Below are 14,307 nucleotides of genomic sequence, written 5' to 3'. Positions count from 1 at the left end.
AAAGAAAACACAAGACAGAAAAGAGACCTAATCATCCATTGAGGCCCTCTGATTATGTAACCACTCAACAAAGCCAGTCTATACGCTGTTTCCATGGAGATCGGCCCTGCTGTGTATGTGCACACTCCGCACAAGGCACACGTGAAATGTCTGCTCTGTCCCAGTTTAAGCCCATTTTTCTCCTCTTGTTTTTATGTATATTGTTGTTCCTTCTGTTGGCCCTTGGGCTGTCAACATTATAAAATTGTGTATGTCAATTAAAGGGATAGTCCACCCAAAAATGTCAATTCGTCATAATTTACTCACCCTCATGTTCCAACCTTGTATGATATTTTCTTCCGTGGAACACAAGAGGAGATGTTAAGCAGAATGACAGCCTCAGTCAGCATTCACCTTTCTTTTGTAAAGAAAAATCATGCTATGAAAACGAATGGTGACTGAGGCTGTCACTCTCTATGTTCTATGGAAGAAAAACAGTCATACAGGCTTGGAACATGAAGGAGAGTAAATGATAACAGGGTAGAAGTTTTAAAGGGTAGAATGATGAAAGTGGTTATATGCCAAATATTAAGATAAATATTTAACATTTTAAATATTAACATATTTACAATTCATTTTTTTAAATATTCGGGGGGTTGGGGTTAACATTTATTAATGTTAAATTAATAAACACAATTGATTGTTGTTAGTTTATGTTAGTTCATATTGCATTAACTAATGTTTACGTATACAAATTTAAATTTTAAAAATGTATTTTTAAATGTTGAAATTAACATCGACCAAAATTCAAAAATGCTTTAAAAGTATTTTTCATTGTAAACTAATGGAACTTTATTGTAAAGTGTTACCCAAGTAATACAATTTTAATACCATTATTCATGTTGCATTTTAAATAAACTCCTAATTCCATGTTGTCATCTCCTCGGAAGAGCCTGAATTGACCATAAATGTTGACCAGAGTGTGTTCATAATGCAGAAATACCTTGGACTTAAAGTGTCCCAAGTGAGATGATATGAGACATAAAAGTGTTTCATTTTTTAAAGTGCACAATGATCAGGATTATCTCAAATAATCGTGATTGGATCAAATCATGCAATTAGAGTATGTAAGAATAATCGCAACAGGCCTAGTTGTTCTCCGTGTCATTGAGTTTAAACTCTTAATTGTAGATCAAATTTGTCATTTAAATAATCTGTTTCATTTCTGGAGGTCCAAAATGTGTGTGGTCAAGATTTCCGATGCCAATGTTTGTAGACAAATGGAATGGAATGATGAATGCCATAAAAAGCTGCTTTTAGAGTGTGTTGTTGTGTGTTCGTAACAGTGGTTTCTATATTAATCTCCTCATAACGCTGAGGGTTTGCGGAATTGGCCATACTTTGATCAGGGTCATGCATGGGTTTAAGCCTTCACCACAATCCGACATAAACACATTCTTTCTACCTCCCAATCTATTCTCTTCTTTCCCAAGAGATGACTGTGCATTTCGAAATCCAAGATGCTTTTAAAAATATAGTGAGGCGGAGTAGATACTCGGAAATATTTAAAGTACTGTGCGTTTAAAGGGCATATGTAGTATACAGGAATATTTAGTATTTTCAGATTTTAAAGTGACACCTGTCACACATTCTGGGTAGAGTTAGGCTCGAAACATACTGTATGCAAGTATGTGAATGCACATTTAAATATCTTGATTTCACATGTTGTTGCATTTGAAATGTCTCAGGAAGTAGTTCATAACACAATACAAAATGTTGCATTTTGAGCATTGCCGCAAGGGGTGCTATGGCGAGAATTCGTATAAACTGTCTTTTGTGATTTAGTTTTCTTGGGTTAAACTGTTGGCATGTTTATAGCTAGCAACCTGAATAATAACACATCCAGTTTAATAGGACACATATTTAAAGTTAACTATTTGGTGTCACCAAAGTAATGCTAGGACACACTTTAAGACAAAAAACATACTCTCTCCAAGTATGCAGATGTGAATGCTTGGCTAAAGCATTGTAAATGCATGGTTCCGTTGTGCATTTTAGTTAGTGCATATAATTTCTTGCGTTACTGTGGTGTTTACAAACCTCTGTACTCAGGGGTTTGATAGAGTTACCTTCAAATATCAGGGGCTGGGTTTGTGTCCCAAAGTTAATTTTTTGCTCATTGCTGAAATTTTGACTTAAGAAAATGTGAAAGATCACAGGTTTCCATAAACTGTAATGCGCATTATCTTGAGGGAGGTCGCCTTGTGTCTTGAAATTGCTGATCAAACTCCTTGCTTTTGTGAGTTGTGTTTGCAGTAATAGAGCAATTCTACATTATTTTATTAATGTATAAAATAATGTACAATTGCTATTTGAACCCGAAATATTCCTTGAAGACTTCAGCAGTGTCTGGATTATGTAGCACAGTAAGGGAGGATGACTCGTGGTGCACAGTGACATCATTCAGATAACCGTAAGATCACGTCGATGGTTTCTCATGGAATTTATTTTTCTCATTTTGTGCATATGTGTGTTTGGTAAAAGAAAAATATTTGTGAAAGCCTTCATTATATAGTCAGAGGAGAAAGCTTCATTCTTGGAGCTTAGTACTGTGTAAAAAGTCTGTTATGTTTGCTGTTTACACACATGCTCGCACACACATTCTTTTAACAAACATTGTCACCCCCACCTGGCTTAAACACACAAACCCACTCTTAGACATACACACTTGAGTGTATGCAGTATATATGACTATATGCACATGCCCTCATTGTGCATCTGTGTTGGCGGACTCGTATGGCTCTCAATCTGTAAGCAGACTGGAGTATTAATCAGAATGAGCTTTATTGCCAAGTGTTCTCACATACACAAGGAATTTTTTTGGGTGATAGGAGAAACAAGTGCACCGAATATTACAGTGAGACACAATAAAACAAGGTAAGAGTATAAATAAACACAAATAATAGGACATATAACAGTGGCATATGTACATGTGCAAGTGGTAATTTATGTGCAAGGTAGTGGTATGTATAGTTATTGAATTAAATATGTGAATTTACATACATACATACATACATACATGAGATATGTATTTACATTATTTCACTATGGGGGAGTGCTGAGGCAGTTTAATTGTTCATGAGGAAAATGGCCTGAGGGTTAAATCTGTTCTTGTGTCTGGTTGCCCAGGTGCTCAGTGCTCTGTAGCACCGGCCAGAGGGCAACAGTTCAAAGAGGGAGTGGGCAGTGTGTGGGGTCCAGAGTGATTCAACTTGCATTATTGAGTGTCTTGGATTATGGTTAGGGTGGCACCAATAATCCTCTAAGCAGTCCTGCCAGTCTGTTGTAGATTCTTAATTCCTCATTTGGTGGCGAACCAAACCAGACAGTTATAGATGTACACAGGACAGACTCAATGATGTCCGAGTAGAACTGTGTCAGCAGCTCCTGTGGCAGGTTGAACTTCCTCAGCTGGCGAAGGAAGTCCAACCTCTTCATAGTGAAGTCAATGTGGGTGTCCCACTTCAGGTCCTGAGAGATGGTAGAGCCTACAAACCAAGGGGGGCAGGGATTTCTCCTGAAGTCCACTATCATCTCCACTGTGTTGAGCGTGTTCAGCTCAAGGTTGTTGTGGCCACACCAGACTGCCAGTTGCTGAACCTCCATCTGAATGCAGACTCGTCACAGTCGCGGATGAGTCCGATGGCAGCGGTGTCATCTGCAAACTTCTGGAGCTTGACAGTGGGGTCCTTTGCAGTGCAGTCATTCGTGTACAGGGAGAAGAGCAGTGCAGAGAACACATCCCTGAGGAGCACCAATGCTGATAGTGAGGGTCCCAAATGTGAGTTTCCCCAGTCTCACTAGAGACTGCCTATCTGAAAGCTGGGTCAGTTTGGTTGAGAGAAGATCAGGCATGATGGTATTGAAGGCTGAACTGAAGTATAATAGGATCCTTGCATAAGTCCCAGGTCTGTCGAGGTGTTGCAGGATATAATGCAGCCCCATATTGGCAGCATCATCCACAGACCTGTTTGCTCGGTAAGCAAACTGAAGAGGGTCCAGAAGGGTTCAGTTATGTCCTTCATGTAGGCTAAACCCAGTCTCTCAAATGACATCATGAACACAGATGTGTGAGCAAAAGGTCGGTAGTCATTAAGTGCTGTGATTTAGTTTTTTTGGGGACTGGAATGATGATGAAGCATTTAAAGAAGCAGGGAACTTCACACTGCCTCAGTGATCTATTGAAGATCTGTGTGAAGCTGGATGGTCGGCGTAGACTTTCAGACCTGAAGGGGCCTGAAGCTTTCCTTCTCTTTTGTTTCCGAAAGACCCGGCACACATCCTCCCAATGGATCATAAGTGCAGATTGAGTAAAAGGAGGGGCAAGAGGGGGGTTCCAGGAGGTGTTGGTGTGTGTGTGTGTGAAGTGAAGATCAGTGCAGGGGAGGGGAGTTAGACTTGGCTTTTCAAACCTGCAGTAAAACACATTCAGTTTATCAGCCATTAGTTGACTCTCTACAGAGCAAGGGGGAGGTGTCTTGTAAAGGTGATGCTTTTCAGGACTTTCCACACAGATGCAGGATTGTTGGCTGAAATTTTATTTTCTTCACCTTTTCAGAATAGCTTCTTTTAGCCACTCTAATTTTCTTAGTCAGTGTGTTTCTTGGCCTGGTTGTACAATATTTTATCACCACTTCTGTAAGCATCCCGCTCTGGAATGCCGAGCTGGTGAAGAATTATTTTTCTGAATTGTACATGGAGTCTCCTCAGCGAGAGTTCTGAACACCTGCTTTATTTTTGTTCATTACACCGCCATCTGCTGGAAACATGAGGCAAAATTGCTTGTAAACAGTGTACTGGAAATGTTTATTTTGTGAGGTAATTATTATTATATTATATATATTTACAATGAAGCCTATTCACTATGATTTGGCTGCTGATTTATAAAATTAAGCAACTTTGTTTAAATTTAGCTTAATGTGTAAAATTATTTATTTTATTCAGTAAGTTTCCTAAAGAGTGCAAGACATTGTAGTAGACCTCTGATTTAAATGTCAGTAGCAAAAAAAAAAAAAAAAAAAGCTGTTAGTATTGTCAGGTTTGATGTATCAAAATTGATTCAATGACTCATTTGCATCATTACTAAACAGTGTTCAAAGAAATGCACACTTCTTTCTTTCTGTACTTTTCTGACATTTATTCATGTATGACATTTAAAAAAAAAAATACGTAGGTAAATATATTACTGTTTATTACTTTGATTTGTTATATTGGTGCATTATATAAAAATTACATCCACACTTTGTGTTCATTAAGTAAATACAAGTTTGAAAAACATGTCTTGGTTGTTTTAAACTTGTATTTTTTAATTTTTTCTTGCATTATACATTTTGAATCTACTTGGCTACAATAGCTGTGTGAACTTGAAACTAAGGTCTTTCTAAATTAAATCAAGCCATATTTTTGTTTTCAGAGCAAATGCACAAATATCTTCAAAAGGCTCAAACATTTTGATGTAATTGTTTTTTAAGCTATGTCATCCCATAAAAAAAAAAATTGTGATTCTGGTAATAGTGGCCACATGTTGCGTAACAATTTTAACACAAACAACATTGTTTCTCCATGTCCTTTACATAGTTGTGTGCATGTGTTTACACTGTGTGGAAATACATGTGTGTGTCTGTGAGTTTGTTTGTTTATTTGTAACTGCCAATTTGAACCTGGATATTGCCCCAAAAATTGAAGGGAGGTAAAGTGTATCACAAATGAATGAATTCCACATTAATTTAGCTCAGCTTTGCATCAATGATCTGGAAGAACTTTATTGTTGGAAGCCTTAACTTTGGTTGCCTGCGGTGGTCAGAGGATGGAAAGATGAATGAATGCTCTGTTAGTGTCTAGACTCCGACTGAGAAGCATCAATCTGCTTCAGCGTTTGAGGATTTTTCACAGTTTTCCCTTTTGAGGAATATACACACAGACAGACACACCCAGGAACAGACAGCATTTGTGCGAATGAATACACGGCATGTTTTTTTGAAAAAGCTGTCAAGTAATCAGTCAGATTGGCATTGAAATACACACATGATTTGTTTTATTTAGGAATGGGCAGATCGATCCTAAAGTTTCACTACTTCAGATACTAATGATCCTCACAAACAAAATACAAATAATTGATTCCTACGCAAGTTTGGTTTTTAACTAGTGATCTTATTATTTAGTTACCATGAAAATGAATACATTAAGCTTCAAAGTGAAATAAGTATACATTAGCAAATGGTTGAGTAGGATAAGAAGTTTTAGTTTTTTTGCTTAATGCGAGAACTGCTGAAGGATGCAAGTGGTCACACACAGCGCTCGCACAGTGTTCGTTCAAACAGAGGGAGCCAGTGCTTGGCTGAGGTAATTACAGAAAAAGCAAACAGCATCTGGAATTAGTTCACACTTATTAAGGACAAATCTAAACATGACATTTATTATGATGGGCTTGTTTATAAATGTATTTAAAAGTTGTTAAAACATGATCATGTTTTTTTTTAATTGTTGTTAATAAATTATACCCTTATGAAAATTAAACATGGTTTTAATACAGTAACAATTACTTTTTTTTTTTTTTTGGCGGAACCATGCTTTTACTTGAGCAATATTGTAGTAACCACGATTGTTGTAACCATGTTTGTTTGGGCAGAAACCATTGTTTTGATACGATTAACAATGCTTTTACTACACTGACCCTTAAACACATACTTCAGGTCTTTAGAGACCCAGAACCTTATTCCACCCCATGTACCTCATCTTGTTTTTTTTTGTTTTGCCCACACTTCTTTAGTATTCCTCAATCAATCTCTTATAAATAGTGATACACAAAAAATTCCAAAATTGGTCAATATTTTTTTTTTTTATAATGGTTTAAGTACCAAAAGTGTATAGGGTCTAAAGAGACCCGAGATATAGGAGTGTTGTTTTTTGTTTGTTTTTTGGCACTTCCATAAATTATTTTACATATCCATATAATCATTTTTTATAATTGTTTCATATCTATTTAAGTTTACAAACAAATTATATCTATTACTTTGTGTACTACATGAGAAATGAGGACTATATTCACACAAATAAATACTATATCATGTTGACTTTGTGCAACAATGAACTATCAACAATGAATTATCAGTATTTTCTATACATAATATGCAAGTTCTTACTCAAAGTGGCACTGATGTTTCAGTGACTTGATTTAATTTGACATTGCTATTTGATGAAAAAAACAACATGGAAGTTAACTTATAGCAAGTACAACACATGAAAAGTTGATATGACTGTTGTCATTTGGGTGTACTACTGAAATAATGTAACTTGTGCATCTATTTAGACTCAACACGTGCATTACACATGTGAAGATTATGTGTTATGTGTAGCTCAATATGTGTTTGACAGCCAGTTGCATCTCATGAAATTTCAGTTTGAAAGTTTTTTTTTGCCTCACTAATGGTGTCTTTAAGATCAGGGGTTTTCTTTTCTTTTCTTTTTTATCTCCAATTTGGAATGTCCAATTCTCAATGCGCTCTAAGTCCTCATGGTGGCTTAGTGACTCGTCTCAATCCGAGTGGCAGAGGACAATTTTCAGTTGTTTCTCAGATGAACATGTTGTTTGTGGAATATATTTATTTTGTATGTGCCAAGTTATTGTGCCACACTACTAGATGTATAAATGGATAAGAAAATATTCGAAATTCTTTGTATAGCACTTTTCACAATAAATATTGTTAAAAGCAGCTTTACAGAGACCTTGTAATAATAAATATAATATAAGAAAATCTAAAAAATATTAGTTTTTCTGTTTTGTATCTGGACATTTATTTAGTTTTCGTACAATGCACATTACGGTTACAGTTTAGTTAATTCTTTTTTTAAACTCTTTGTTTTAGTTTAATTGTATCGTTTTCTCAGTCTGGTTGTTTTTGTGATGTTTCCATTGACGATAATAAGGATTAATGTTTTCAATCAAGTATTGGGAAACGCAAACACGCATACTCACCATCTCATCTATTAGTCATAGTGTATTGAGGGTTTTGCTTCTTTCAGGTCTCTCTCTCTCTCTCTCTCTCTCTCTCTCTCTCTCTCTCTCTCTCTCTCTCTCTCTCTCTCTCTGATGTAAATCGTTTTCAGAAGAGAGGAGATATTGCTGGCATTTCCTCTCCTAGCTCACAGCAAGTCCTCAACTCTCTGTTTGAGAGAAAGAAAGAGATGAAGACAGAAGAAGACTCATCTGGAAAGAGAGGCACTATATTAGAGTCCTGTTTGTAAGGGTGATCTCTTTGCATTGTAGCATTTAGTCTTGTATGCAGTTCTGTTACTAAGTACAGCACAGATGTTTGTGCCCTTGCTGCAGATGTTTTTTCAAAGTTTGTACAGTTACAGCAATAAAAAAACGATTTAGTTTTAAACAACATTCTCTAAATGTGGACATTGCGAGTTAAAGAAATGGGAAGGAGAAAGCAAGGCCACATTTAGACCTTGTGGTTGCAGACTAAACAGAATGTCTGGAATAGGAAACAGACAGCCAGACTCACAGATTTTTTGTTTGACTTTTTCTTCCTAAAGCCTTGCCAAAAGTACATAACTTCAAACACTATAACAAGAACAGGTATTCACAACTGCTTATTTTCTCTGGAATCTTTCTGTTTACTTTGCAACTGTTTTGAAAACAGCTGCAAAAGTCCATAGTCTCATGACTAAGGTTGCAACAGCATGACATTTTCACAGTATGATAACCATCTCAGACAAAAAAAAAAAATCTTCTTTTTTTTAGCACACTTTATTATAATTGAAACTTGAAAAAAAAAATTATTGAAGTATGTGTAAAAAAATATGCTCCCTTTTCAAAATAAAATAAATAGAGTAAGAAAGCTAACAGAATTATAATAATAAATCTTAAGCATGATAAAAATAGCATTTAACTATAACATGTTATAGTTTACATGTTAACATAGCATGTTAAATTAAATACTAAATGAAAACTAATATCAGCTGTGTGAGCTTTTAAAGTCATGTCCTATGATTATTAATAATTAACATATAATGCTCATGTCTGTACCTTTAACTCAGTGGTTCTCAATTGGTTTTGCTTCAGGACAGATTTTACATTGGAAATCAAGTGGTGACACACCATAGTAAAAACAACCTGTATTTAATGTATCCTGGGACGCATTTCCTTTTATGTTGCATAGTTTTGTTCATGGTTTTCCAGCACAAGGACATGCATCAAGTGACCTTATTTTTGTTGTTGATGTCAACAACAAAACCGACAGGAAGTTTTCTCTCCCCTTTAAAAATTGAAGAGCATATTTACGTATATGAGCCCATTATTATCCCGTTTGTTTCCTAATTTCAAACATAATTCAAACGGAGCACACAAGTTACACAGGAGGAAAGGCGCCTCGTTACCATGGTTAGGTCAGTGTAGCTAGTCTTAAATAATAGTAATAATAATAACAAATTATAGTATTTATGAAAAATTAAATACTAGCTGAAACACATCTTGAAACTTTAACTACAACTGCCACTGTTGATATAAAATGAGGTCTAATAGATAAAACTTTATTTTATGTGAATTTATACACATTTTGTCAAACTATAACAGTACCTCATGTAGAATCGTGAAACACTTTTGTGTGTAATTATTAGTATATTTTTTTTCTTCTTTTTTGCACATAGCACAGTGTTGCTCTCTTCCTCAGTGCTGTTTGGCATGTCAGGGCTGCCTACTGTTTGAGAGATTCGACTTGACTTCCTCCGTAATGCTTTAAACGAGAAAAATCTCACTAGATTCACATTTCAGAATGCCACTTTTTGCAAAAACCCTGGACTAAACAGTTTTATTTTTTCAGTGCATGCGAAAGGGCTCATTGACGATTACTTTAAAATGACTGAAAATGTTACCCAACTGAAAATGATTTTTATATCATCCAATGTTAGAAATATGTTTAGAAAACAGTGACAGTAAATGTGAGAAATATACTTGTTCATTTTTTCCTAACTCATTTTTTCACTTTGTGTGGTGTGTTTGCCTCTACTAGGTGACCTACCTGGGCAAAGTGACGATTTCCGGCACTCAGTTCCTGTCTGGCTGCACCGAGTCAGCTGTTGTGGGATTATGGGACTCAAAGCGAAATTCTCTCGCCCTCGATGACTCCATCACCGCTTGCAACACCATACTGGAGATCCGTCCTTTCCAGGTGCGAATGCATCACCTGGATGGGCGGGGAGAGGCAACAGTTGCCATGGACACCTTCCAGGTGGCTCGTATTGCATATTGCACAGCAGACCACAACATTAGCCCGAACGTGTTTGCGTGGATCTACCGACAAATCAACGATGATCTGACGTTCCAGATGGACTGCCATGCTGTGGAGTGCGAGAGTAAATTAGAGGCAAAAAAACTGGCCCACTCCATGATGGAAGCCTTTAAGAAAACCTTCCACAGCATGCGCAGTGACGGACGTATCCACAAAAGTGGATCATCCGACGAGTTTCCCGAAGATTCAAGTACACCTGACGATGACTGAGGAAGCTTTTGTAATGTGGGGGGTGGGGTGAGGGGGGCGAGGGAGTATAAGTGTGAGAGAGCACCGATACACCAGTACCTGTACTCTCTTTCTCTATCTCTCTCTAGTCCTTGTACCATAATTGAACATTCCGAAAAACAAACAGAAATGACAAAAATGAAACAAAACCACAATTAGAAGGCGATGGAAACGGGACAGTAATGACGTGGAAATTACTAAGAAAGCAAAACAACTAGTAAGCTAACAGATTGTGCCCATTTTACTAAAGAATTTATAGAGATATTTCGACTTCAGTGAGGTACAACTTACAGTTACATCATTGTGTAACTTTGATCGTTATGATGGTTACACTTCATCTTGAAAGTTGCTGTATTTGAATATGGTGTTTTGAGAAGTGGTAAGAACTTATTACAGATTTTATCTGTCATTCTACCATTGTTTAGCCAATCAAAACCTTGGGCCTATTCAACTTTTTGTTGGGTTATTCATAAAGTGTAATACAGTACTTTCTAAGGGGTCACTTTTAAATAGCAGGTATATTCCTTCTGCTAAGTAGAGTTTAAGAGAGAGAGACAATATTATTTTGATATTTATGGCAGGCAGCCAGCCTAGGGCATTCCTTTACCTTTATTGGGCCATAGAATAATCACCTTTAGGGACCATGCATCTATTTGTGTGTTTTTTTTTTTTTTTTTAAAGATACCAAAAGTCAATGTGTGTGATGTAGTCTGTTTTTGTGCAGATCATGAGCCTTTGAATAACTATGGAACAGGTTCTCTAAAACAAATTTTTACAAGCTACAGTGTGCAAGAGTGTACAAGTCTGCTTCTCTGTTTAGGGTAGTTTTGTGTGTTTATGTGTGCATGAAGAAGAGTTTTTTTTTTAACAAGCGAAGGGTTGAGAAATACTAGTGTGTGTGATGAATGAAAGTGATATAGACGTGCCATTGAAAAATCAGTATACACACTCATGCAGGGCTTTTGCATTTCAAAGACCACATGAAATCGCTTTGCAGTTTTCTTTCCTGAGTTGACATGCTTCTTATTAAAACAGAAAGCTGGGGCAGGCCATATCAAGAACTTTTCCCTTTTTTAATTAGCCAACAGCTTGTAGTTTACATCACAGTCATGTACCATGATTTTCTACTTGCTAGTCTGAGGCAGGTGGTTTTAGGGGAGGGACATTCTCATTCTAGAGAGCATCTTATTGGACAATAATGTGGATACGCCCCTGAGTGCATGATGAGTCGTCAATATTTTTGGTCTGTTTTCCTGGCAGAGAAAGACATTTTACATTTCTACAATACATTTTTAAGTAACTGTTCGCACAAATTAAATCTTGTCAAAATATACTCCTATTCATGTCTTTACAAACAATTTGTCAGTTTTCAGTGAACATTTTTACATCCTTTGTACGTTCTTTAGAACTTTCAGAGTTAGTTGAAGCAGTGAATGAGCGTCTCTTATTCACAGTGAAAATCTTGACGTCTGTTGTACAGTCATGAGCGTATGAGAGTTTGTTCAACAAAACTGATTTCATGGGGTCTTTGAGGCTGATATTGTTTTGATTGTGCTGCTTTTTTAAGTAAAAGTAATCCCTGTTACCAGTCCTTTTATTAGCATACAGGGTGTCAGGATGTCTTTCTAAAGATTTGGAGAGAATGATGTGAATGTTTGTGTGGTGAGAGGGAGGTTCCAGGACGACAAAAACAAAGTAGTCACATAGAGTGCCTGTATATTCCTCCCATAATGAATGTATGATATATCTTGTGCCGCAACAAGCGATATATATGTATTGGTACTCAAAGCATTGTTTTATTATAATTTTAGATATTTTTAATATACATTTGTATTTGCAAATGGTTTGGAAGTAGAGATTTGAATCAATCTACAAGATGCCAAGATGGGATGATGTGTGCATGTTATTTTCTTAAAATACAATTGTTCATACACACCCACGCACACATATTATCATACACACAGCTCCATTTACCTGTGAAAACCTTGTTATGGGGATGATGGATTGTGGGGCAAAATGAATTAATACATGGTTATGTGAATAAAGAGACTCTGAATCAGTTATATTTTGTATTCCGATTTTGAATTTAATTATAAAATCATATTCTAATTTGGATTTAGACTCTGTTGGAGTGAATCTGGATTCAGGCTCAGGGGAAAGGGAGAGAAAACTCAAGTGAAGTAGTGACCCTGAGCAGCAAGTATCCATAAATAAAGATATATATATAATGTATTAAATCTCATTCAATAAGCTTGTGTATTTACAAATGTATCCATGTTTTTTTTTTTTCAAACTGCATTGAATGTTAGATCTTTTGAATAAAGTTAGGAGCACCATACAATTAATCAGTATTATGGCCAACTGTGAATTTGGATTGAGAACTAGGAGTAGTCTGAGTGATGAATTGTCAGAGGAGAATGAGGATGAGTGTCTATTTGTTGTTTATTTGTATTTTTTTTTTACTTTGTAGATGAACATTCTCACTACATGACTTAATGGCTCAGACTCACTTTAATGTTTTGAAATGTTACCATATGTGTTTTTTTTATGCTGTATTTGCAAAGATAAAAAAGATACAGTCATACAGTATATAAACTATTTACCAAGCTAAGCTGTCATGTTGTTTTTTTTTTTTTGCCTTTATCAAACTATTTGTGTGTGTGTGTGTGTGTGTGTGTGTGCGTGCGCGTGCGTGCGTCCGTGTAAGTCTGTAAAAAAAATGTGTTTCCCTAGAACTTTGTTAAGTAAACGTGTACGTGCAATTATCTTACCAGAACAATTGTTGCCATTTTTGGGGCGCATTATTCCTGGCTGTTGGAGAATTTACTAAGGCATGTACATAAATGAATGCACTACAGGCACTTCTTTGCTTGTAGTTAGTGCTCTGGATGAAAGAGTCTGAAAAATGCATGGATAACATAATTCCCATAGTTCCATTTATGTTATTCCATAGTTTTGATGATTTTACTATTCTAAAATGTGGGAAAATGGCGTGTGAGCGTGTATTTGTCACTTTGTGGGCACCAAATGTCCCCATAAGGATAGTAAAACCCGACATTTTTGATGTTGTGGGGACATTTTGTCGGTCCCCATGAGGAAAGCTTATAAATCATACTAAATTGTGTTTTTTGAAAATGTAAAAATGCAGAATGTTTTCTGTGAGGGTTAGGTTTAGGGGTTGTGTTAGGGGATAGAATATAAAGTTTGTACAGTATAAAAACCATTGTCTATGGAAAGTCCCCATCAAACATAGAAATCCAACGTGTCTGTGTCTGTCTGTGTGTGTCTGTGTCTTTCATCCGGTATTGAACAAACTTAAGCATGCTTAAAGCAAAAGGGGAACATACCAAATACTCAACTTGAATTGTTTTACTGATATTTGTAATAGAAAAAAGTAGTATTTTATAAGAACAATGGTAAATATAAGCTTTGTAACTTGTATTTTTATTATCAATTTGTCCTTAAATTAAATGAATCGTTATTTAATTAATTGATGCTTTTATACATGTAGAACTCCTACAAACTGAAGTTGGGTGAATTATCATCTGTTTTTCAATATGATCGGTTGTTTTCACTGTCACTAGAGTATAGCTCATCATCACTGTTGTTATTTGTATAAATGCAATTATATGATTGATGCCACTATCAATATAAATCCCAAATGAAATAAATGCATTATTGTATCTCCATAGTGGTAAAGCGTGCCACAAATTAACTAATTAATTTATCAAAAATTCAACGAAAA

General features: G+C 36.0%; 1 protein-coding gene across 1 annotated transcript in view; it reads left to right on the top strand.

The window, feature by feature from the left end:
- LOC127661578 (PTB-containing, cubilin and LRP1-interacting protein-like) overlaps positions 1-13,255 on the top strand; it is a 29,059-nt gene extending 15,804 nt beyond the window's left edge. Inside the window, exon 3 of the mRNA XM_052152340.1 lies at positions 10,056-13,255. Within this exon, the coding sequence (XP_052008300.1) occupies positions 10,056-10,544 (489 nt within the window). The 3' untranslated portion in view covers positions 10,545-13,255. The remainder of the gene's footprint in view (positions 1-10,055) is intronic.
- The last annotated feature ends 1,052 nt before the right edge of the window (positions 13,256-14,307 follow it).

Source organism: Xyrauchen texanus, chromosome 21 (assembly GCF_025860055.1).
Source record: "Xyrauchen texanus isolate HMW12.3.18 chromosome 21, RBS_HiC_50CHRs, whole genome shotgun sequence".
Taxonomy (NCBI): domain Eukaryota; kingdom Metazoa; phylum Chordata; class Actinopteri; order Cypriniformes; family Catostomidae; genus Xyrauchen; species Xyrauchen texanus.
This window is presented reverse-complemented; position numbering and strand designations above follow the sequence as displayed.